Below are 22,828 nucleotides of genomic sequence, written 5' to 3' on the forward strand. Positions count from 1 at the left end.
TTTCTTGGACTCTCTTTGCTGACCGTCAAGGCTTGTGTTTCTAAGGCAGGCCCTGGGGTTCCATTATTTAGAATTAAAAGCAGCAGACCTATAGAGCTCAGTTCCACTGGTAGAAGTGGAGGAAGGAGCCTTGTTAGTTAGGATGGGCTGGATTATGCATATGCCACATCAGTGCCTTAAAACATGGTGTAGTGTGGCCTTGGTCAGTGGAAGGACAGGGAGAGCTGCCCCATCCTGTCCTCACCCAGGAACTCTCATGGGGATGGGGAGAAGGAGACTCACAAACTGGCTCTTGATGCTTTCATTTCTGCTCATATTTCATTGACCAAGGCAAGTCACATGACCATACCCAATTTTAAAAGTCTAGAAAAATACATTCCTCCCCTAACTTCTTTCTTCCTGACTTATGTCCAGTTGTCTTGTCTTAAAATTTTGTATGTATTGTAGACCGTGCAAGACATTATTGTTGTCTCATATAGTCAAAATTCTCTTATATGTACCTACATATTTACCTGTTTTTCCTTTCTTGTTCCTTTCTGCATTTCTGACCTTCCAAGAGGATCATATTCCTTTTGTCTGAGGGGCAAACACTTGTCAATATTTTCTAGAGGGTATGCTTGCTGGTGATAAATTCTCTGATTTGTTTGTCTGTAAATAACCTTTTTCACCTTCATTTTTAAAGAATATTCATTTTAAAAATTTTGGCACTTTAAATGTAACATTCTGTTTTCTGGATTTTTCACCTTTTTGTTAAAACATTATCTGTTAAAACATTATTTTGTTAAAACATAAGTCTACTTATTGTTCTTTTTTGTTTTTTAATTTTTTTTTAAAGATACATAGATCACACAAAATGTTACATTAAAAAATGTAAGAGGTTCCCATATACCCCCACTCCCCACCCCTACCCCACAACTCCCACATCAATAACCTCTTTCATCAGTGTGGCATGTTCATTGCATTTGATGAATACGTTTTGGAGCACTGCTGCACAGAATGGATTATAGTTTACATTGTGGTTTATACTCTCCCCTAGTCCATGCAGTGGATTATGGCAGGATATACAGTGCCCAGCATCTGTCCCTGCAGTATCATTCAGGATAACTCCAAGTCCCGAAAATGCCCCCATATACCTTTTCTTTCTTCTCCCTGCCCTCAGCAACTCCCATGGCCACTGTCTCCACATCAGTGATACAGTTTCTTGCATTGCTAGAGTCCCAATAATTCTATAGTGGAATACCAGTAAGTCTGCTCAGTCGATTTATTTTTTATTTTTTATTATTTCTCCCCCCTCCCTCCATTGTCTGTTTTCTGTGTCCATTTGCTGTGTGTTCTTCTGTGTCTGCTTTGTATTCTCATTAGGTGGCTCTGGGAACCGATCCTGGGACCTTCCGGAGTGTGAGAGAGGCGATCATTCTCTTGTGCCATCTCAGCTCCCTGGTCTGCTGTGTCTCTTATTGTCTCTCCTCTGTGTCTCTTATTGTCTCTCCTCTGTGTCTCTTTTTGTTGCGTCATCTTGCTGTGCCAGCTCTCCACCTGGGCCAGCACTCCTGTGTGGGCAGCATGTCCTGCAGGTGAGCATGCTGTGCAGGCCAGCACTACACACGGGCCAGCTTGCCTTTCACCAGGAGACCCTGGGCATCGAACCCTGGATCTCCTATATGGTAGATGGGAGCCCAATTGCTTGAGCCACATCCGCTTCCCTAATCTATAGTTTATTCCTCCTTCCTCAGGACCCTGGGATGGTGATGTCCACTCCACCTCTAAATCAAGAGGGAGCCTTATTCCTCTCTTAAAAGTAATTTTCTCTGGCTTCTTTTAAGATTTTGTGTTTGTCTTTGGTTTTCAGCAGTTTTACCATGATATACCTAGAATGAGTTTTCATCTTATTTAACTTGTTTTGGGTTCTAGAATTCATAGTGCTTCGGTAATCTAGTTTGGTTTTTTGGTAAGATTTGGATGTTTGTGTTCAGTTTTGTCCAGCTTTTAAAAAAATGTTGTATTGACAGGAGGGTTGATCTGAATTACCTCGTCCATTACTTTTTAAAATAATTTTTATTTTGAAATAATTATAGACTCACAAAAACTTGTAAAATTAGTACATAGGAATTTGTGTATCTTTCATCCTTTCTTCAAATGGCAGCATCTTTTATAACTGTTGGACAAAGCCAGGAGGTAGACTTCAGTTCCATGTTGCTAACTAGAATACAGAGCTCATTCATTTTCAGCAGTTTCCACGTGTTCATGTGTGTGTGTGCATGCATGTGTAGTTTTATGCAGTTGTATGCCATATACAGGTTTGTATCATTGCACCCACAGTCAAGATACAGAATTGTTCCATTGCCACAGAGGAGCTTCCCCGTGAATCCTCTTCTCTTCATGCTCACCTCATCCCTGTCATTTGGCAACAGTAACTGTTTTCTGTGTCTATGGTTTTGTCTTTGGGAATGTTTTGAGGTGGACTTTTTTGGTAAGTATTATACCCCTGAGATCTATCCAGATTGATTATGCATTTTAATAGTTCATCCTTTTTTTTTTATTCCATTGTCTGGTTGTGCCAGAGTTTGTTGAACCATCCACCATTAAAAGGCACTTGCGCTGTTGCCAGTGTCCTGCTCTTAGGAAGTAACCTGACGAGAGCATTCGGGTGTGGGTTTTTGTATGAATGTGAATTATCATTTCTCTGGGATAAATGCCAAGAGTTCACTTGCTGGGTCATGTGTAAGTGTGTTTAGTTTTATAAGATTTTGCCAAGCTGTTTCCAGAGTGGCTGCACATTTGACATTCCCACAAACAATGTATGAGAGTACAGTTTTTCCATATCCTCACCAGCTTTGGTATTATCAGTCCTTTTTATTTTAGCCATTCTACTAGGTGTGCAGCAGTATCTCATTGAGGGTTTGATTTATATTTCCCTAATGGCTGTTTTGTCCCATATCTTTTTATGTATTGCTATTTTTTTTAACTTGAAAAGTGCATTTAAAGTTCATTTGCAGGGAAGCGGATGTGGCTCAACTGATAGAGCGTCCACCTACCATATGGAGGGTCCAGGGTTTGCAACTCAGGGCTTCCTGACCCGTGTGGTGAGCTGACCCATGTGCAGTGCTGCTGTGCGCAAGGACTTCTGTGACACAAGGGGCGCCCCCGCTTAGGGGGTGCCCCGTGTGCAAGCAGTGAGCCCCACAAGGAGAGCCGCCCTGCGTGAAAAAAGCACAGCCCGCTCAGGAGTGTCTCTGCACACATGGAGAGCTGATGCAGCAAGATGATGCAACAACAAAAAAATATGAGACATAGTTTCCCGATGCTGCCTGATAATGCAAGTGGATGCTGAAAAACACACACAGCAAATGGACACAGAGAGCAGACAACAGGGGGGAGGGGGAGAGAAATAAACGAAATATATCTTTAAAAAAAAATAAAAATTTCATTTGCAGGGCAAATTGCCAAGAAAAAAATATCTTTTTTTAAAGTGAGGACTTGCATTTTTCTGTCATCAAAACATAATGTAAGGAAGTGGACTTGGCCCGGTGGATAGGGTGTCTGTCTACCACATGGGAGGTCCATGGTTCAAACCCCGGGCCTCCTTGACCCGTGTGGAGCTGGCTCATGTGCAGTGCTGATGCACGCAAGGAGTGCCGTGGCGCGCAGGGGTGTCCCCATGTAGGGGAGCCCCACATTCAAGGAGTGCACCCTGTAAGGAGAGCCGCCCAGAATGAAAGAAAGTCCAGCCTGCCCAGGAGTGGTGCCACACACATAGAGAGATGACGCAACAAAGAGAGACACAGATTCTTATGCCACTGACAACAGAAGTGGACAAAAAGAAGAACATGCAGCAAATGGACACAGAGAACAGACAACTGGGGCGGGGGGGAGGGGGAAGGGGAGAGAAATCTTAAAAAAAAAAAAACATAATGTAGAACTACTCAATTCAAAACAGAATGGGGGAAATGGATTTGGCCCAACAGATAGATCATTCGCCTGCCACATGGGAGGTCCAAGGTTCAAACCCGGGGCCTCCTGACCAGTGTGATGAGCTGGTCTATGCACAGTGCTGATACGCACAAGGAGCGCCATGCCACAAAGGAGTGTCCCCCGCTTAGGGGAGCCCCACATGCAAGGAGTGCGTCCCGTAAGGAGAGCCGCCCAGTGCGAAAAAAGTGCAGCCTGTCCAGGAGTGGCGCCGTATACATGGAGAGCTGATGCAGCAAGATGACACAACAAAAAGAGACAGATTCCCAGTGCTGCTGATAAGGATAGAAGCAGTCACAGAAGAACACACAGCGAATGGACACGAGAGCAGACAATGGGGGGGAGGGGGGGGGCAGGGAAGGGGAGAGAAATAAATAAAAATTAAATCTTTAAAAAAAAAAACAATGAAATTTTTTATAGGATCAGACAAATAAATAGAACGGAATAGAAAACCCAGAAATATCTTCTTATGTAAAATTCATATGAAAGATTGATACATGACAAGGAAGACATTTCTCTTCTTAGTAGAAAGGGCAGCTCATTTAATGAATGGCGATGTCACCAACAACCATGTGGAAGAAAATAAAATTGTACCCCTACATTATAAGGTATCCAAAACTAAATTTCTAGTGTGTTAAAAACTTAAGTATAAAAAAATATAGTCGTAAAGATCTTCGAAGAGATTTTAGGGAACATTGTGTGGATAATGTAGATCCTAAAAATAACTCGTGATTTGGAAGTGTTTAGATCTGCACAGACGTGCAGCGAAATGGTCTGACAGGTCCCACGTTGCACCCCACTCCCCAGCTGCAGCAGCTGTCAGCGTTTGCCACTCTTCTTCATAGGTCCCCGTCGGCGTGTCTGCTCTAGGCCTCTGCTCCAGACCAGTTTGAAGCAGAACCCACACAGGTTGTAGTGTCACCTCAGTGGGTATTTCTGACTGGTAAGGATTTAATTGTGTTGGCTTTTGGTGTACAGGCACCTAGGAGAATTAACAAAATAATTTCACAACTAGAAAAAATAGTTATGTTTATATGAATACTAAAAGTTTTGTATGGAAAATATACACAAAGTCAGTGGACAAAATACCGATTTAGAGAAAATACTTGGACAGCAGTTCACAATAAAATTTAATATCTATATGGCATATAATTGCCAATAAAAAGTTAAGCAATCCAATGGGAAATTGGGCAGAGTCACTCTGTAGACATTTCACATAAGAGTAAACTGAGGGAAGTGGATATGGCTCCAGTGACAAGGCCTCCATCTACCATCTGGGAGGACCTGGGTTTTATCTCTGGGGCCTCCTGGTGAAAAAGAAGAGGAAAAAGCATGCCCGCATGGTGAGCCAGTGCCCATGTGGCAAACCAAGTGCCTGCATGGTGAGCAAAGTGCCCATGCGGTAAGCCAAGTGCCCCTGTGGTGAGCTGAGTGCCCACGTGGGTGCCTGCATAGCGAGCTAGTGACCTCATGGTGAGCTGAGTGCCCATGTGGCAAGCCGAGTGCCCGCGTGGTGAGCCAGTGCCCGTGCAGTGAGCTGAGTGCCCGCACAAGTGCCTGCATGGCGAGCCAGTGCCTGTGTGGCGAGCTGAGTATCTGTGCAGCAAGCTGAGTGCCCATGTGGTGAGCCAGTGCCCATGCAGTGAGCTGAGTGCCTGTACAAGTGCCTGCGTGGCGAGCAGAGTATCTGCGCAGCAAGCTGAGTGCCCGCGTGGTGAGCCAGTGCCCGTGCAGTGAGCTGAGTGCCCGCACAAGTGCCTGCGTGGCGAGCCAGTGCCTGTGTGGCGAGCTGAGTATCTGCGCAGCAAGCTGAGTGCCCATGTGGTGAGCCAGTGCCCGTGCAGTGAGCTGAGTGCCTGCACAAGTGCCTGCATGGCGAGCCAGTGCCTGCGTGGCGAGCTGAGTATCTGTGCAGCAAGCTGAGTGCCCGCGTGGTGAGCCAGTGCCCGTGCAGTGAGCTGAGTGCCCGCACAAGTGCCTGCGTGGTGAGCCAGTGCCTGCGTGGCGAGCAGAGTATCTGCGCAGCAAGCTGAGTGCCCATGTGGTGAGCCAGTGCCTGTGCAAGTGAGTCACACAGTAAGATGATGATGCGACAAAAGAGACAAAGGGGAGAGTCAAGCAGAAGGGCAACAGAAACCAGGAGCTGAGGTGGCGCAATGGACAGGAACTTCTCTCCACCTCAGATGTTCCCGGGATCAAATCCCGGTGAATCCTGGAGGAGAAAGATGAGAAGACAAAAAGAGAGGAAGTAGATACAGAAGATCACACAGTGAATGGACACAGGAAAAAAAAAAACCCAGCAGGGCAAGAGGAGGAAGAAGGGGAAAATATATAAAAATATACTTATATATATATACTTTTTAAAAAGTAAATTGAAATAGCATATAAATTGATGAATAGGTGTTCAGCCTCACCTAGAAGTCAGGGAAATGCTGATTAAATTAATGATGAGAAATCAGTTCCATCTTTCAAATTTACAACAATTGAAGCTTAGTGACCTCTGCTGCAGATGACTGTGGAACTGTCACAGTTCAGGAGATTGCCAGCCGGCACGGTCTGTTAAAACTAAAAACGTGTTTGGTCTTCTATCCAGCTGTGCTAGTCCTAGAATGTGTACTCCAGAAGTATGTGAAGCATAGACTGCATATCAGTGAGGATGTTTTCACCCCCTTGTTCGCAATGACATGAAGCTAGAAAGAAAGTTTAGTCCAACAGGAAAAATTTTTAATAAATGTTTTATATCTATATTATGGAATATTGTGCATCTATTTCAAAGAATGCACAGGATCTGTCTCAGTTGTCTGTTAGGTAAGAAGCAGTGTGTCAGTGAAATGTGTACGGTCTGTCTCGTGAAGCCTCTCCTGGCTGGAGAAGGCCCTGTTTCTGGTGATGGAAAGTAAGTTCTGAGCAGTGAGGGAGCTGACGGTGTCACTTCCAATCCCGAGCCTTCTAGGCTCATGTGAGCCTCGTCCTTCCAGTGGGGCACCAAGTGGCAGGGATGCTCCCTGGAGGGTGCAATGGGCAGATGGTGTGAGTGGATGGAGATCACTGCAGGTGTAAGCACTGGGACTTGGACGGCCTTTGTTACTGCAGCATAACTTAGCCCAGCCTGACTGACATTTAAAGGAGATGGCATCTGCACCCCACTGCCTTATGACTGTGAGCATAGAAAGAAGGTTGGAGGCGCTCAACTGCTGGCATCCCCATGCGAGACGATGGCACTTGCACGTGCACGCCTGGGTGTGGTCCAGGTGGTGTGATGGGTGGAGGGGCAGTGTGCAAACATGCCAGGTGTGGTCGGCCATCCTCACCCTTCGTCCTCTGTGGGTGTGTGCCTCCTGTCAGGCTTCCGGCTCAGGCAGGTCATGTTGTCATTTTGTCTGCCCCTTCTGGAGGCTGCCAACCTGAAGCCCAGGTCCACCGGCTGTTGGTACTTGTCAACGTTGTGTATTTGCTCCGGCACTCTTGGTTGTTGTCCACAGGGCGGGTGTGTCCTGCCGTGGGAGTGGTGGGCATGTCTGTCTTCAGTACCTTGGGTTTGTGCTGGTCGTAGAGGGTTGGGAACGGACCAGCACTTTCGGCACGACAGCCGGTCCGGGAGCCTTTCTCCTCAGGATTCGGCAGCGTCCAGATGGCAGCACTTGGCACAAGCCTCTCCCCGCCATGGCCTCTGCCTTCTCCCGGGTGGACCGTCCTGTGTGTGTGACAGGCGCGTTTCCTCCCCTTTGGAGAGGCCCCTTTCCGGAGTGTGCATGCATCCCTGCGGCCCCTTCGCAGGTGGGGCCTCGGACTTGGCCACAGCTTTGGTCTCCAGTGGGGTCAGTGGCTACGATGGACACAGAGCTCCACGGCCTGGGGTCCATGCCGGGTCAGGGAAAGCCGGAGCTGCCGTGTGCCACCTCCCTTGATGGGGCCCTGTTCCCTGGCCCTGACGTTTCTGGGATGTTTCTACCAGCACTAGTGGGCTTTGGTGGGCCTCTGAGAGGGGGCTCGGTGCTGGCAGTGCTGGCTCTGGTGTCCTGGCAGCAATGCACAGTATGCTGAGGTCCAGGTGCTGTAGTGGCCCTTACGGAGAGGTAACCTTCTGTGCATCTCTTTTTTCCTAGTGTGCATTTTAATAGAAAACCTGTCGCTGTCCAAAATGCCTTTTAAAGGTGATGCCATAATTGGTAAGTGCCTTTTTTTCCTAATGACTCAAAACATAATATTTTTTTCTTCCATAACTGCTTAAAGTTAAAAATGAATCTGTTAGGATGGATGATTAAGAATTATAGCTTAAAGGTTCAAAATAGAATACGTTGTTTTCGAGTTACTGTAATGAACTCTTCTTTAATGTTGAACCCCCCCCCAAAAGAAAACTTCTGTCTTCTCCAAGAGCTCGTGCCTTTCCTCAGTGCTCCTCTCGTGCTCTGCCTGTGACGGCCCTGCCAGCTTCGTGCTGTCCTCAGATGGACAGAAGCCCCCCGGGACTAGGTGGACGCTAGCTGGCGGCTGGCAAGGGGCTGGGGCCAAGGGCTGCTTGGGCAGGACGGACAGAAGCCAGCCAAGGGTCCTCGACCTAGAGGAAGCCGTTGGGAAACCAGGCGGAGGCCGCCGGCTCCTGCTTAGCCTGCCCGTCATCTGTGCGTCTGGTTGGCAAGGACGGCGGCGGAGGAGGAGGCTCTCGGAGTGCGCGCAGCTCTGCAGCGCGGGCTGCACCAGCCTCCTCCCTGCTTCCTTCCCAAGTGCTGGAGCCACTGGAGTAAGGGTCTGAGTAGCATTCCCCTTGGTGGGGAGCGAGGGGAGACTGAGGGAGAGACCTCAAGAAAAGACCACGTGGAGCTTGCAGGTATAAAAAGCAAGAACTTAGTTACCAAGATGTAACGTTTTAAATTATTAACTTACAGAATACTGGGCTTTCACATGCTAACAGTTTTAGTATTTAAACAGCCAAAAGAAGATTCTTTCCTTTTAAATTGAGAGGGCTTTTAGAATTTTGTGCAACTTGGAAAATGATGACTTTAGGCTTTTCTCAGAGTTTATCTCAAAGGTTACATCTACTTTGATTTAGGAGATGACAAAAGATATATATACACTTTAAAAACATCACATGCATGCTCTAATCAGGTAAATCAGTTTGTTTCTTTGACAGATGGTTGGCACTGGCTGATAAATGACACTCTTCGAAGTCTCCATCTTATTTCCAGTCACTCCAGACAACAGATCAAGGTGGGTAGGTGGTCTCCCCATCACGCCCCATGGCTCGCGGTGGCACTGATTGTTTTTATGGTGTTTCAGAGGCCTGTGTCATGAGGCTAACATGGCAACTCACAAACAGCATAATTATGTTTAGAGTTCCCATGATAATGTCTGTTTAAGTTATAACCAGGATAACGTAATCGAGCTATTGGTGACCAGAATGTTGAGTGGTTTTATTACTCCTTCTGGCTCTATTAATTATATTCATTTTCTGAACACTTTCCTTAACCATCAGTAGTGACTGCGGTCAGGTTCTGTCCTGTTGAGTTGTAGATTCTGGGGAGTGGAAGCTTCATCCTCTGCCCACCACGCAGGGGTCCCTGCTGCCAAATTCTCGCGAGGGCCCCCACGGTGAGCAGGGCCTCGGGAGGAGAGTGCAGGCCTGCGTCCCTGCTTTCCTTTCTTGGGAATTAAGTCGAAAGGTTTAACTTGAGAGAGGCGACAGGCTGTGTCTGTGTGCGCGCGGAGCCTGGAGCGGTGCACGGACGGGCTGGAGTCCCACGGTTCTTTGGCCTCTGGTTCTTTCTGGCATTCCCGCTTGGGGAATAGAGTGCATCTTCAAGGGCCTTTTATTTTTTTTGAAGTAATTTTATTATTCTGTTTTCATTCAGACTCTTAATCATTCACTTTACTAGTTGAATTTGAGTGGCTCATGATCAGTGCCTCAGAATTCTCTTAGCCAGTGCCCATAATGGAGCGATGTGGGCAGTGATCCCAGCACAGCCTGGCTCCTGATTGGTCCTCCTCCAATTTGCAGCCATGGCTGCTTGGGTGGAACGCAGCTCAGCCGTGGGACCCCACGCCCTCCTCACGCAGGGTCCCGCCTCATTCCCCATTTCCTCTGCAAGGCTGCTTGGTTGGAGAGGTGTGGTCAACCATGACCCGCTGTCTGCGCTTGCTGTCCATGTGCTCTCGAGCAGTTTAACTCGAGCCAGCGTTCCTGCTGTATGCCAAGGGCTCATGCACACCCTGGCAGCGTGCCGTGTGCCCCAGGGCCTCCCTTCCCCTGTTCCCATCCCGCTCTCGGTAGTGCTCCGTGACTCTTCTAACACGCATCTGATCTCGCCCCGTATTGTTCATAGAGGTCTGTCTGCATAGGTGTTCGAGGCCAAGAACTAGCTCGTGTACATTTTATTTATTGGTTTATTGTCGAGACTGGGCAGGCTGTGCTCTAGTAACAAACAGGCCCCTGAGCTTAGTGCCTGAACAGAAGCAGGGAAGTTCATTTCTTGCTCGTGCTGCAGCCCCGCGTGGGCAGGCCGTGCTCCTCAGTGCTCCCCAGGTGGCCCAGCACCCTGCCCCTCGCACCTCAGAGCTGTGGGTGGGGTGCTGTGCCGTGAGGGGCAGTGATGGGGGATTCCCACACATCCTATCGGCAAGAACTCAGCCCCACACCGACCCTGTAACAAGGGTGGGCAGGAAACCAGTCATCGGAGTGCCCAGGGGAGGCAGCGGGGGCAGAGCCCTGAGGCCTGGAAACGGGCCGGGAGGAGGTCGAGCGGATGCCCCCCTTGAGCCTGCGCTGTTCGCGCTTCCCCCGTGGCGTGCAGCGCCGCCCCGTGGCGGTGTGTGTGGTGGTGCTGGAGCTGTTCTGTGGGCCGGGGGGACGCTGGGTCACGTGCAGTGCAGGCGGGGTCTTCCGCTCGCCAGTGCTGGTCAGTTGCAGCTACGTGCATCTGCCTGTATGTTCCAGCTTTCCGTAGCTTCATAAGCGTTTGAAGTGGATGGAGTGACTTCTCTTATTACATAGTCAGCATCATTGATTTTAAAACTTCACAGATGAAGAACTTTGCATGAATTATGGGTCACTGAAATAAAGTTGTAAGTCATTGTGGTGTTTGGCCATATCGCAAGGATTTTTTTGGTTTTGTACTAGATGCTAAGAATATAGTGGGTTATTTTACTTTTTTCCATCATCACTACTGCTATGCAAAAAAACACTCTATTTTACTACAAATTGTTCATATTAGGAGACATGAGATTTGCAGTGTCTGAGGAAGAAATGAAGCTCCCTGCTCCATTTCCTAGTTGCAGAGAGTGACTAAACGAGACGTGCCTGGCATGGTGATGAGATGTATGAGAGAGCGGCCAGGTGCGCAAGCTTCAGAGGACGTCGCTCTGCAGCGCTGCTGGAGGCGCGTCAGGTACCGTCTGCGCTCACCGTCCTCCTCTGTTACAGGAAGCTGCCGTCTCGGCCCTTACCGCGCTCTGCAGCGAGTACTACCTACCGGAGTCTGGAGAGGCGCGTCCTGCCAGGCAGGGTGAGTGGCTTGCGGGGACAGGTTGCTTCTTAGAGCTCCACAGGCTGGAGGGGGAGGGGGAAGGAAGGGGTCCTTTAAAGACGACCCTGGCGAGGGTCTCGTGAGTGTGGGGAGGCTCACCTGGGCAGTCTCTGCTCTGCCCGTGAATCACGCATCATGTGCACCCAGAGAGCGAAGGGGCATTCCACCTAAACCATGTGGATGTTCAGGCCGCCTTCTGGGGGGAGGCGGGGCGGCCACACTCCAGCGGATGACCAGGATGTTGCCCTTCCATAGCTCAGCGCACGAGGGGCCTCCCCCGTGCTCAGGAGGGGACGTCTGGAGAGGTGATTTCAGCAGGACGTGTGTGGAGGCAGTGCTGGCTCAGCTCAGCCGGGGCCTGGGGGCAGGACCCTTGACACAATCCCAAGGAGGAGGGCAAAGATGGAAAGGGCAGAGGGCATGGGGGCAGGACGTGGAAAGAGGGGTGTGAGACCGGGATTTGGGGAGGGATGGGTTAGGAGGTGAGTGGGTGCAGGCAGAGCTCAAGTGTCCGCTTTCGGGGCTGAACTGGCAGGGCCTGGTTACCCATGGGTCTTGGGAAAAGGGGGTTCAGGGCACCCCCAGGTCTAGGAGGATGGCTGGCTGGTGGTGGTCACCCACCGAGAACACTGACAGCAGAACTGGTCTCCTCGTCCTCGCAGCTGCACGGACCACTCCTGAGCGTCCCAGGCCCAGGAAGCACCTGGCCCCCCGTGCTCCTGCTTGCAGCCCTCCGTCCACACCTGGGTGTGCGCGAGTCTCCCCTGAGGCCCTCGTGGCCCGCCGCCCTGCCCTGCGCCCACCACCTCCACCATTGGCATGTTCCCCGATGGAGCACCTGGAGTGCTCCCGGCACAAGCAGGTTTTTGGTGTACGTTTTGGGAATACATCTACTTTCATGTGAGAATTCCAGAAGCGAAAGTTCCTGTTCTGTAAGATCAAGAAAGGGCAAGGTTAGCATCAGTCAGTCATGCTTCTGCTTCTGAGTTTCACTCGCCTGCTTTGTGCCCCATTCGCAGCTCTCTCCAGTTCTCATGCTCCTGGAGCGATAGGACTGGAACAGTCCTGCCTCCTCTGACCGCAGTGTGCAGAGTGGGCGCCGGGAGCCACCGAGAAGCACTGCAGCGCTCCTGTCCTCTGGAGGCACGGCTGGCTCGGCGTGTCTAGGGCCGCCTGGCGTGGCCCCTGTGAGTCTGTGCCACGCAGTTAGGGTCATTTGTTTGAATTTATTTTCAACTTTAAGGGAATTGCTTTTTGGAAATATTATTTTACGTAACAATTAGGTGAAATATTTAAGTGGCACGTAAGTTATCTATTGGTGTATTAAGAAATAGGCTATGGTGAGTCAACGCCTCCTCCCCCATAACCGGAGGGCTCACTCTGGAGCTTTGCGGGTCCCCCCTGGGCTCGCCCCTGGCTCTTGGCAGGGAGGTTTTGGGCAGCACCCTGAGAAAGCAGAGTTGGAAGCTGGACCGCTTCCGCCCCGTTCCACTGGCCAAAGGGGTCATGGCAGCCCTGAGCGTTCTCCCAGTGGGAGCAGCCAGGCCTGTGGCAGGGCCTGAGGCGGGCGGATGGTGTGGGGCTGTTGTTCACGCCCGGCGCCGTGGACCTCGGAGGCAGGTGTGGGCACGCCTCCCTCCCCGCGGGCTGCCCGCTCAGGGCCGTGGCCCGTTTGTGGGGCTGGCTCCCGTGGGAGTTTATTGATTCCATGGATTGTTGCAGTAGGTGTCCTAGTACAGACCTGTCCTGGAGTTCCTGGGGAAATTAAACCACCTAATTGTGACAAGTCAGCCTTTCATTGTGTTACTGGACTCTCTTTTCTAATACTTTATTTGCATACTTACACATATTCTTAAATGTGACTTCTGCACATTTCTTCTTCATAGGCAATATGAGGGTTTTTTTGTTTGTTTTTTAAGGTACCAGGGCTGGGGATCGAGCCCCAGATTTTGTATGTGGGAAGTCGGTGCTCAGCCGCTGAGCCACATTGGCTCCCCTGAGTTGGTTTTTTGTTTGTTTGCTTGTTTTTAAAATTTTTTTTCAGGAAGCACTGGGGTGGGAACCCTGGACCTTCCATGGGGAAGCAGGTGCTCAGCTGCTCGAGCCACGCCCGTGCTCCCTCTGGGTCTTTGGCCCTGTGTCTTTTTCTCCTGGAGCATCATGACGCTCACACGCTGGTCTGTCACTCTAGCTCTGGGTCTGTTCCAGTCTTGGCCCATCCTTGGTGATTGTCCTAGGACCGTAGTGGATCCTTGGTCGTCTCTCGCTTCGTGTCTGAGCAAGGAGTTATCTTCCGGTTCTGGCATGTCAGGAAAGCTGCTTGTGACCCTTACGCTTTGGTGGCTGTAAAACCCTTGGCCCCACATAGTGTCCTGAGGCTCTTGGAGGCGTGGCGCTTGACTGCTTTGGGATTTGGGGGATTGAGCATCGAGTATTGGCATGGAGAAATCAGCAGCCACTCTGACTTTCCATCCCCTTTATCGATACCTTGATAAGTTTTTTCGTTTTGTTTTGTTTTTAGGAGGTACTAGGGATTGAACCTGAGACCTTGTAAGTGGGAAGCATGCACTCAAGCCACTGAGCTACAACCACTCCCAGTTTTTTAAAGTAAACTTTATTTCAACTTCAGAAAATAAAATAGCACACAAAAGACAGTGTAACAAATTATGAAAGCATTACTCTAAAAAATTCTGAACAGGCACATTTATCTCATTTAATCCTAAAAACAAACTCGACTGTTTCTCCATTGTTCAGAAATATACATAAATGAGCACAATGCAGGTGCTGCGGGGACCTTTTTTTTTTAAACCCTGAACGCGTAGCTTTTTGAGGTGACTGCATGTTGACTGTACTGATCAGCTTTCCCTGGACCACAACATGATCTTTGTTTTTTGTTTTTTTTTAAGTACCTGGGGCCAGAACCCGGGACCTGCTGTGTGGGAAGCCAGCACTCAACCACTGAGCCACAATGGCTCCCTGAGTTGATTTTATCTTTTTTTTTTTTTTTTTTTTTTCGGGAGGCTCCGGGAACCAAACCCGGGACCTCCCCTGTAGCAGGCAGGCTCAACTGCTTGAGCCACATCCACTGCCACAATGTGAGCTTTTAATGTATAGAACCTACTCTTATTTGGGCAATGTTTTCCTAATTTGCATTTTAAAATAAGCTTATTTTCAGCTTTGTTCTTTGGGGACTCCAGTTACAGGTGTGCTGGTGCCCCATTATCTGCCCTCTGTATCTGTCTCTTTCTAGTTCTTGGAAAGGTCCATTTCATTTAGTTTATTTCTCTTTAGTTCTGTCCATTTTGCTACTTTGCTTTCCTTGGTGTTTCTTGGCTCTGCTCCTTCCGGTGTCTTTTCTATCCCTGTGGTGACTCTTCTCTTGCCTGGTCCTCCTGGGTTCCTGCTCCCGCCTCCGAGGCTTTGGTCACGCAGGTGATTTCTCATTAATTCTTAGAGTTTATGATCAAATACTTTTTCATAAATTTCCTTTATGCTCTCTGGCAAGTTTTTTGTTGAGTGTTCTTCATGTTTTTGTATATTTTACTCTTCCTTTCCTCTTTACAAAAATAGCATCCTATGTAGCTACTATTCTAAGTGTAGAAAGCCCTGTGTGTAATAGTCTAAATCTACTTTCTGTGATATAATATTCTGTATTTAGGAACTTGTGATGGACTTTCCACATCAGTGGTGTTTTACTGTACAGCCCATTACCACACGCCATTTTAAGGCGATAGGAATGGGAATGTTACTTCGTATCTAGTCTTTTTTTTTTTTTAAGGAGTTCTGTGGATTGAACCGAGGACCTTATACATGGGGAGCAGGTGCTCAGCCACTGCCTAGTCTGTTTTAAAAATCGGGTTTTTAATTTTTTACTTTCTGCCAAATAAGGGAGTAATGTATCATGTCACTCAGAACATAAAAAGAAATGATGCCCTTTAGTTAAATTTTTTAAATGCAAGTAAATTGTAAAGATGATGGGAGATGTTCTTTGTCCACAGTGCTGCTGCAGTGAAATTTTAAGTCCCCCCAGGGCTGCGCCTCAGCGTGTGTTTAAACTGAATTCAGTTTTGTTTTTCCCACCCTAACGCCTGGCCTTTGGGAGCGTCAGGGAGGCTTTCCTGCACAGGGCACGGAGCCCTAGTGCCGAGAAGAGGACACTGAGCGCCGGCCTCCGCCCCCCTCACCTGGGCTGTGCTTTCAAAGCCGAGGCCTGGTGATGCCCCCGCCCCTCGGTTCCTGAGTTTGCGTCTGTTCCATACCTTGGTCTGAGGCTGTGTCCTGGGTGCGGTGGGTGACGGTCTCCCTTGCTCCCTCTTAGGTGAGCTGATGGGGCTGTATCTCGCTGAGCTGCAGAGCCCAGAGGAGATGACTCGCTGCGGCTTCTCCTTGGCCCTCGGGGCCCTCCCGGGCTTCCTCCTGAGAGGCAGGCTCCAGCAGGTGAGCGTGCAGGTGGGGGCAGGAGCGCTTGGGGTGGGAGACCGTGGGACCGTGAGTGAATCCCGGCAGTGTTTGTGGTTTGGCACGTCCACCAGCGCTGCCACGCGTGACCTAGAGGGCGTGGCCTCCAGAGAGCCCAGCAGGCTCTTGAAAGGACACTGTTGCTTCCACCTTGAACAAACATTTTGGCTTTATTTGCTGGTAGTGCGGCAGCCAGTCTTTTATGTCTCCATGTCATCCTGGAATGGCAGGTCTTACGAGCCTCCGAGGCGCTTGCCCTGTGTCCCTACACTCGCAGAGTCCCTGCGCCTGAAGAAACTTGTCACAGACTCTGCCTCAGGCAAGGGGCGTGTCAGCGACCCCTGGGGGCCTGTGGTGGGGACTGGGGGCCTGGACTTCCGTGGCTGCCCACGGAGGCCTTCTGGAGGAGAGGTGCCTTGCTGGCTTTTGACCAGCAGAGGCGGCCAGTCGGAGAGCTGGAGGCACAGCTGAGCCTGTCCTTCCAGTGCTGCGTCTTGGGGTGCTGCCAGGGACACGGAGGCAGACTTTACGCTCACACCCTGCTTCCTGCTCTGTGCCTGCAGAACTGCCCCAGCCCCTGGGGGTGGGGTCTCTGGGGAACCCAGGAGCCCCTCCTCCAGACTGCCAAGCCAGGATCCCCCACCCCTCCTGGCCACGCACTGATAAAGCCTCTGCCCCACCTGAGCTCCTGTGCGCTCAGCTAAGGCCCTCCCTTCTCATGGGCGCACCCCACCCTCCCCCTGGCCGTGAGCCAGCCCCTCCCCAGCTCTGCTCCACCCCCGCCCACCCCTCCTTCCCTGCGTGGTCTGCTGACAGTGGCCTCACAGCTCACCTCAGCCTGAGCTCCTCAGCCCCTCCACCTGGGCTCGGCTGCTGACCGCTGGGGCGTGTCCCCCGTCCTGATACCCACTGGCCACGCAGTCCTGGAATCTTCTACTTCCCTTTCCCATAATTTAAGCATCAGCCATCAGGTCTGCTGACCGGCCTCCTGAGTGGTCCCTGCCCCCCGCCTCTCCCTCCCCCTGCCCAGCTCTCTCGTCCCCGCCCTCCCGCCCCTCCCCATCCTCTGAGCTCTTCCCTTGCCAACATCCCTGGACTGAAACAATCTTTCTGAAACAAACTTTGAGCACAGTGTGACCCCTGCCTGTAGGGTGGCCCCCATCCCTGGCCCTCGCCCGCCTCCCGCTGTCCCCTCCTCCCAGTGGCCTTCGGGGCCCAGTGGGGAGGGGAGTGGGTCCTGGGGGCTGCCTTATTCTGGCTCCGGAGCTCCTCCCTGCGTATCCCACATCTGGGGCCCTGGGGTGGGGGTGGGGGCGCAGGCCAAACAGAGCTCGGTGGGGAGGGGCTGCCGGGCAGCGTCTCATTGCCCAGAATTCTCCCAAAATGGAAACGTCACTCAAGAAGGAAAGAGGCCAGGGTACCGAGAGCAGCTTCGTCTGTTAGCTCCACCGAGGCCCCAGTGCAGCAGCGGCGCAGAGGCGAGCGCAGTTGGGGTAGGCGGTGTGGGGGCCTGGTGAGGAGAGGCTGGACGCCGCCAGGCAGGCCCTGAGGTCCGGGGTGGACGCTGCACAGTCCTGTGGCTCTGGGGAGCACCACCGAGCCCAGGGCAGGGCCCGGCCTCCTTTCACAGGAAAGCAAGTTGCCTCGTGGCTGGAAGTTCTTAGGGCGACTTTCCTTGCTTTCCAGGTTCTGGCAGGCCTGAGAGCAGTCACCCGCATTTCTCCTAAGGACGCGAGCTTCGCGGAGTCCAGGAGAGACGCCCTGAAGGCCATCTCCAGGCAAGTTGTGGGCTGTCCTCCGCGGGCTTGCACGCTAAGAAGCCGGGCGCTGACGTTCTCGGGCCGACTCGCGTCAGTCAGAGGCAAACTTTGTTGCGATGATTTTCCCTTTAGAGGGTTGTCAAGGAGGCTCAAAACCCAATTTTTTTGTTCTTCTAGCGGTTATTAAACCAGTAGCGTGAGTACTTCTTCACTTTAGGAATGCCAGACCTCCTCAGAACCAGGGAACGTGCGTCAGCTCAAGGCTGACACCCCAGGACGAGGAACTCGTGGGCTTAGTTTACAGTGACTTGGTGCTTCCACACAGGCCACAAGGGGGGCTGGCCCCCCCATGCACGTCAGGGGACACCCCTAGGCAGCCCCACACCCACTTCTGGCTCAGTGTCAGTGCCGGCCCAGTGTTTGCCAGGTACAAGCCAGGTGACCACTGTCCACCCTTTAGAAACTTGACAAAATGTCGCTTCAGAGAAGGAGAAGGAGAGGGTCCTGTCGCATAGCTGGAAAGGGAGGGGCTCGCACTTCTGAGTCTGCCCTCGGTATGTACCGAGTGTCTCCTGTGAGGAGACAACCCCTCGTGCCCTGATGACGCGGGGTAAGGAAGGACGCGGCCTGCGCTTAGCCCGGCCTTCTGCACCCTTTCCCCTGCAGGATATGCCAGACCGTTGGCGTGCAGGCAGAGGGAAGCCCAGACGACGTCCTGTGCGGCGCCAACGTGCCGCAGGTCTACGCCACCCTACTCGGCTGCACGCAGGACTACACCACGGACAGCCGAGGGGACGTCGGGGCCTGGTGAGGCGCGCTCCCCAGAGCACCTTGTTCCTCTTCCACGGGTCGGTTTCAGCTCCTGTCCTGCCAGACACCCGCCAAGTCGCGCGCAGCCTCCCTCGTGGCCTCGCCCCTCGGTGGCTGGGGGTCGGCGTCCTCTCCTCCCTGCTGCCACCTGGCGCCCAGGGCCTGGCCTCTGTTTCCCACTCCCTTCTTTGCCATCTAACTCTTCACTGAGAAGAAATCAGCTTCATAAGGTGCACATGCTAGTACAGCTACAGCTACAACCCCGCTTGGCCGCTCTCCAGTCCATACGTAATGAAGCTCATTTCCAACAAAACATTCAACAAGTATGTTTTCAAGTTAAATAGATCCCCGTTTTGGAGAGGAGACTCACGTGGCAGCTCACAGTTCTTGCCAGGGGTTTGACTACAAATCATTACCCATGTCATGTGGCCAGTTTGTGGCTCTGACCTGATTGGAAACAAGATTGAAAATGCATAGATTTCACAAGCTTGGAAGAAAGCTCAAAGTTTGTTGTTTACTTAGAAGCAGTCCTATATGTTACAAGCCTGTGCTGTTTTGAGGAGTGCTTGCCCCCAGCTGTGTCCTGAGGTCTAGGGTTTGCTAACTGCTTATATTTCCGTTCTTTATTCTTCTGTGGGCAAGTGTCTTCTTTCAAAACTTTAAAAATATTTTTCTATTTATTGTGAAGAGTCCATGTTTGTGTTATTTGAACGACTTGAGAGGTACTCTTAGAACTTCTGTCAGTAGCTCCTGTAAGTGTTTGTATTTATGGTCTTTTTCAAAATACTCTGTTAACATGCGTGGTGCTGAGAAGCAGGCTGGCTGGAGGGACAGCACAAGCTGTTGATAATCTACAGTAAAGATAGTTTATTTTTTATTATAAAAATGGAAAAAAGTTTACCTTTAAGCTAACAAAAGCGTACAAGCAAAAATGGAGGAGCGTATTACTTGCTTTGAGAAAGTGGCCTTGAGCGTGGAAGGCTTCTCAGTGACAGGTCAAGGTGGTTTTTACCACTACGGTTACCCCCGCAACTACCACCTCAATATTGAGAACTTTTTTTTTTTTAAGATTTATTTTATTTATTTCTCCCCCTTCCCCAGTTGTCTGCCCTCTGTGACCATTTGCTGTGCGTTCTTCTGTGTCCGCTTGCATTCTTGTCATGCAGCACTGGGAGACTGTGTCTCTTTGTTGCGTCATCTTGCTGTGTGTTTCTTTTTGTTGTGTCATCTTGTTGTGTCAGCTCTCCATGTGTGCGGCGCCATTCCTGGGCAAGCTGCACTTTCTTTCGCACTGGGCGGCTCTCCTTATGGGGCGCACTCCTTGCACGTGAGGCTCCCCTACATGGGGAACACCCCTGCGTGGCACGGCACTCCTTGCACATCAGCACTGCGCATGGGCCAGCTCACCACATGGGTGAGGAGGCCCTGGGTTTGAACCCTGGACCCTTCATATAGTAGTTGGATGCTCTTATCAGTTGAGCCACAACCGCTTCCTGATATTGAGAACTTAAATATGGAATAATACATAAGGAGGAAGGCTGAGTGAAAGCGGCTTTTAGAATAATCAATATTGCTGTATAGCAAGAAGACATCCAAGGCCCTGGCCCAGACAACAGGGCAACAGGGACAGGACAGCTGCACACGTAAGGCAGTCGAGTGTAACACAAGGCAACGGGGACAGGACAGCCGCACACGTAAGGCAGTCGAGTGTAACACAAGGCAACGGGGACAGGACAGCCACACACGTAAGGCAGTCGAGTGTAACACAAGGCAACGGGGACAGGACAGCCACACACGTAAGGCAGTCGAGTGTGACACAAGGCAACGGGGACAGGACAGCCGCACACGTAAGGCAGTCGAGTGTGACACAAGGCAACGGGGACAGGACAGCCGCACACTTGTAAGGCAGTCGAGTGTAACACAAGGCAACGGGGACAGGACAGCCACACACGTAAGGCAGTCGAGTGTAACACAAGGCAACGGGGACAGGACAGCCACACACGTAAGGCAGTCGAGTGTGACACAAGGCAACGGGGACAGGACAGCTGCACACGTAAGGCAGTCGAGTGTGACACAAGGCAACGGGGACAGGAAAGCTGCACACGTAAGGCAGTCAAGTGTAACACAAGGCAACGGGGACAGGACAGCTGCACACGTAAGGCAGTCGAGTGTAACAGCAATGGGGATAGAACAGCTGCACATTTAAAGAGAGGGAAATACTGGCTGATGGTGGGGGAAGGGGAGAGAACTTCAAAACACATTTTATGCCTGTTAAAAGCACAGCAGATCCAGCCATCTGTGGCAGTTTGAGATTACTTATGAACCCCCAAAAAGAATTGTTATGTCTATCCTCTGGTCTCTTCCTGTGTGTGATATCCTTGGATCTCAGCCGAGATGTCTCTCATTAAATTGTGTTGAGATTAGGGCTTTGATTCCACCACATCAGTAGGGCGTGATTCAGGGTTGTGTCCGGGCTCCCTGGTGGGCTGATGTAAATGGACTCACAGGAAGAGAGCGTTCCGTGGACATGGAAGGAGAGAACATGGCCATTTTGGTCCTGCCATGTGACGGAAAGGAGAAGGCACAAACAGCTGAAGCCCCAGGAGGAGAGAGCAGCCTCTGCAGCCTACGCTGAGCTCAGTGGGCCCATGAGCCTTAGGAGGAAGAGGAAGGAGACCCGGCAGGGGCCACCCGCCATCTTGCTTCAACACATGGCAACAGACTTTGGTGAGAAAGTGCCTCTTGTGGTACCTTGCCTTGGACTTTTTAGGGCCTTGTAGCTTAAGCTTCTACCCCCAAATAAATACCCTTTATAAAGGACAACAGGGTGGCAGACTTGGCCCAGTGGGTAGGGCGTCCGTCTACCACATGGGAGGTCCGTGGTTCAAACCCCGGGCCTCCTTGACCCGTGTGGAGCTGGCCCATGCGCAGTGCTGATGCGCGCAAGGAGTGCCCTGCCACGCAGGGGTGTCTCCTGCGTAGGGGAGCCCCACGTGCAAGGAGTGCGCCCGTAAGGAGAGCTGCCCAGCGCAAAAGAAAGCGCAGCCTGCCCAGGAATGGCGCTGCACACACGGAGAACTGACGCAGCAAGATGACGCAACAGAAAGGAACACACATTCCCGTGCCGCTGACAACAACAGAAGCGGACAAAGAAGATTCAGCAAATAGACACAGAGAACAGACAACCGGGGTGGGGGTAAGCGGAGAGAAATAAATAAATCTATAAAAATATATATATAAAGGACAACAGAGTTCTGGTACTTTGTCTGACGAACACATCATCCCACCAGAAACAACCAGAAGTGCACACAAGACATGAAACAGTGGCTTTCAAGACACTTGGTTAGGCAGTGAAGGCAGGGACCCTGTGATATGGACTCTAGTGGCCCCTGATGACTGCTCTGTGTGGTGTCCAGGCGTGGCACAGGGAAGGGTCCGGTGGAGCCTGGGCGACTTCCTGAGATGAGGCAGACCAAGGTGGCTGGAGTTTGCAGGGAAGGGGCTGCGCAGTGTCCCCCTTCGGTATTCAGCTGACTCCCAGTCAGTTCAAGCATCAGGAAAGTACAAGGTAGAAGAAAGGACTGCCCAGAGGTTTACAGGGACAGTCCTGGGGCTCAGGGCTGGGGGCAGCGTGGTGCCTGTTCCCCCTGGAAAGCCTCCCAGCCCTCGGGCCCTGGAAGCCTGCTCAGAGGGGCCTCACCCTGGACCGAGCTCTCTGAACTCACCTAGCACACCGCAGGTGGAATGCCTGCAAGGGCAGCCATTGCCATGTAGCTTAAAACCGCCTTCCAGAGCAGAGCTCAAGCCTTGTTATAAGAACACGCAAACATCCAGCACCCAACAGTGTGAAAGTCACAATGTCTCGCATCCAGCCAAAGACAACCAGCCTGACAATGCACAAGGAAATGCAACCCTATAATAAGGAGAAAACTCAGTTCATCCAGATCAACTCAGAACTGACACTGATGCTAGAATTGACAAACCTGTGCATTAAAACAATGATTATAACTATTCCATCTGTTCAGAAGTTAGAGACAAAGAAGATATGAAAAAGACCCAAATGGGAAGTGGATGTGGCTCAACTGATAGAGCATCTGTCTACCATATGGAGGGTCCAGGGTTCGGTACCCAGGGCCTCCTGGCCCACGTGGTGAGCTGGCCCACGCACAGTGCTGATGCGCACAAGGAGTGCTGTGCCATGCAGGGGTGCCTGCTGTGTAGGCGTGCCCCACGCTCAAGGAGTGTCCTGCCCTGCGTGAAAAAGTGCAGCCTACCCAGGAGTGGCACTGCACACATGGAGAGCTGACATAG

The 22,828-nt window shown here is 51.1% G+C and overlaps 1 protein-coding gene across 6 annotated transcripts in view; it reads left to right on the forward strand.

Annotated features, from left to right (window-relative positions):
• Positions 1-22,828, forward strand: part of TBCD (tubulin folding cofactor D) — a 241,723-nt gene that overhangs the window by 193,192 nt on the left and 25,703 nt on the right. For all 6 annotated transcript variants that reach the window (XM_058284969.2, XM_071210865.1, XM_058284968.2 and 3 more), the window contains 6 exons: positions 8,076-8,138; positions 9,101-9,177; positions 11,387-11,468; positions 15,808-15,926; positions 17,634-17,725; positions 18,374-18,514. In XM_058284969.2, coding sequence (XP_058140952.1) covers positions 8,076-8,138; positions 9,101-9,177; positions 11,387-11,468; positions 15,808-15,926; positions 17,634-17,725; positions 18,374-18,514 — 574 coding nt within the window. The remainder of the gene's footprint in view (positions 1-8,075; positions 8,139-9,100; positions 9,178-11,386; positions 11,469-15,807; positions 15,927-17,633; positions 17,726-18,373; positions 18,515-22,828) is intronic.

This window comes from Dasypus novemcinctus, chromosome 21, assembly GCF_030445035.2.
Source record: "Dasypus novemcinctus isolate mDasNov1 chromosome 21, mDasNov1.1.hap2, whole genome shotgun sequence".
Lineage (NCBI taxonomy): Eukaryota > Metazoa > Chordata > Mammalia > Cingulata > Dasypodidae > Dasypus > Dasypus novemcinctus.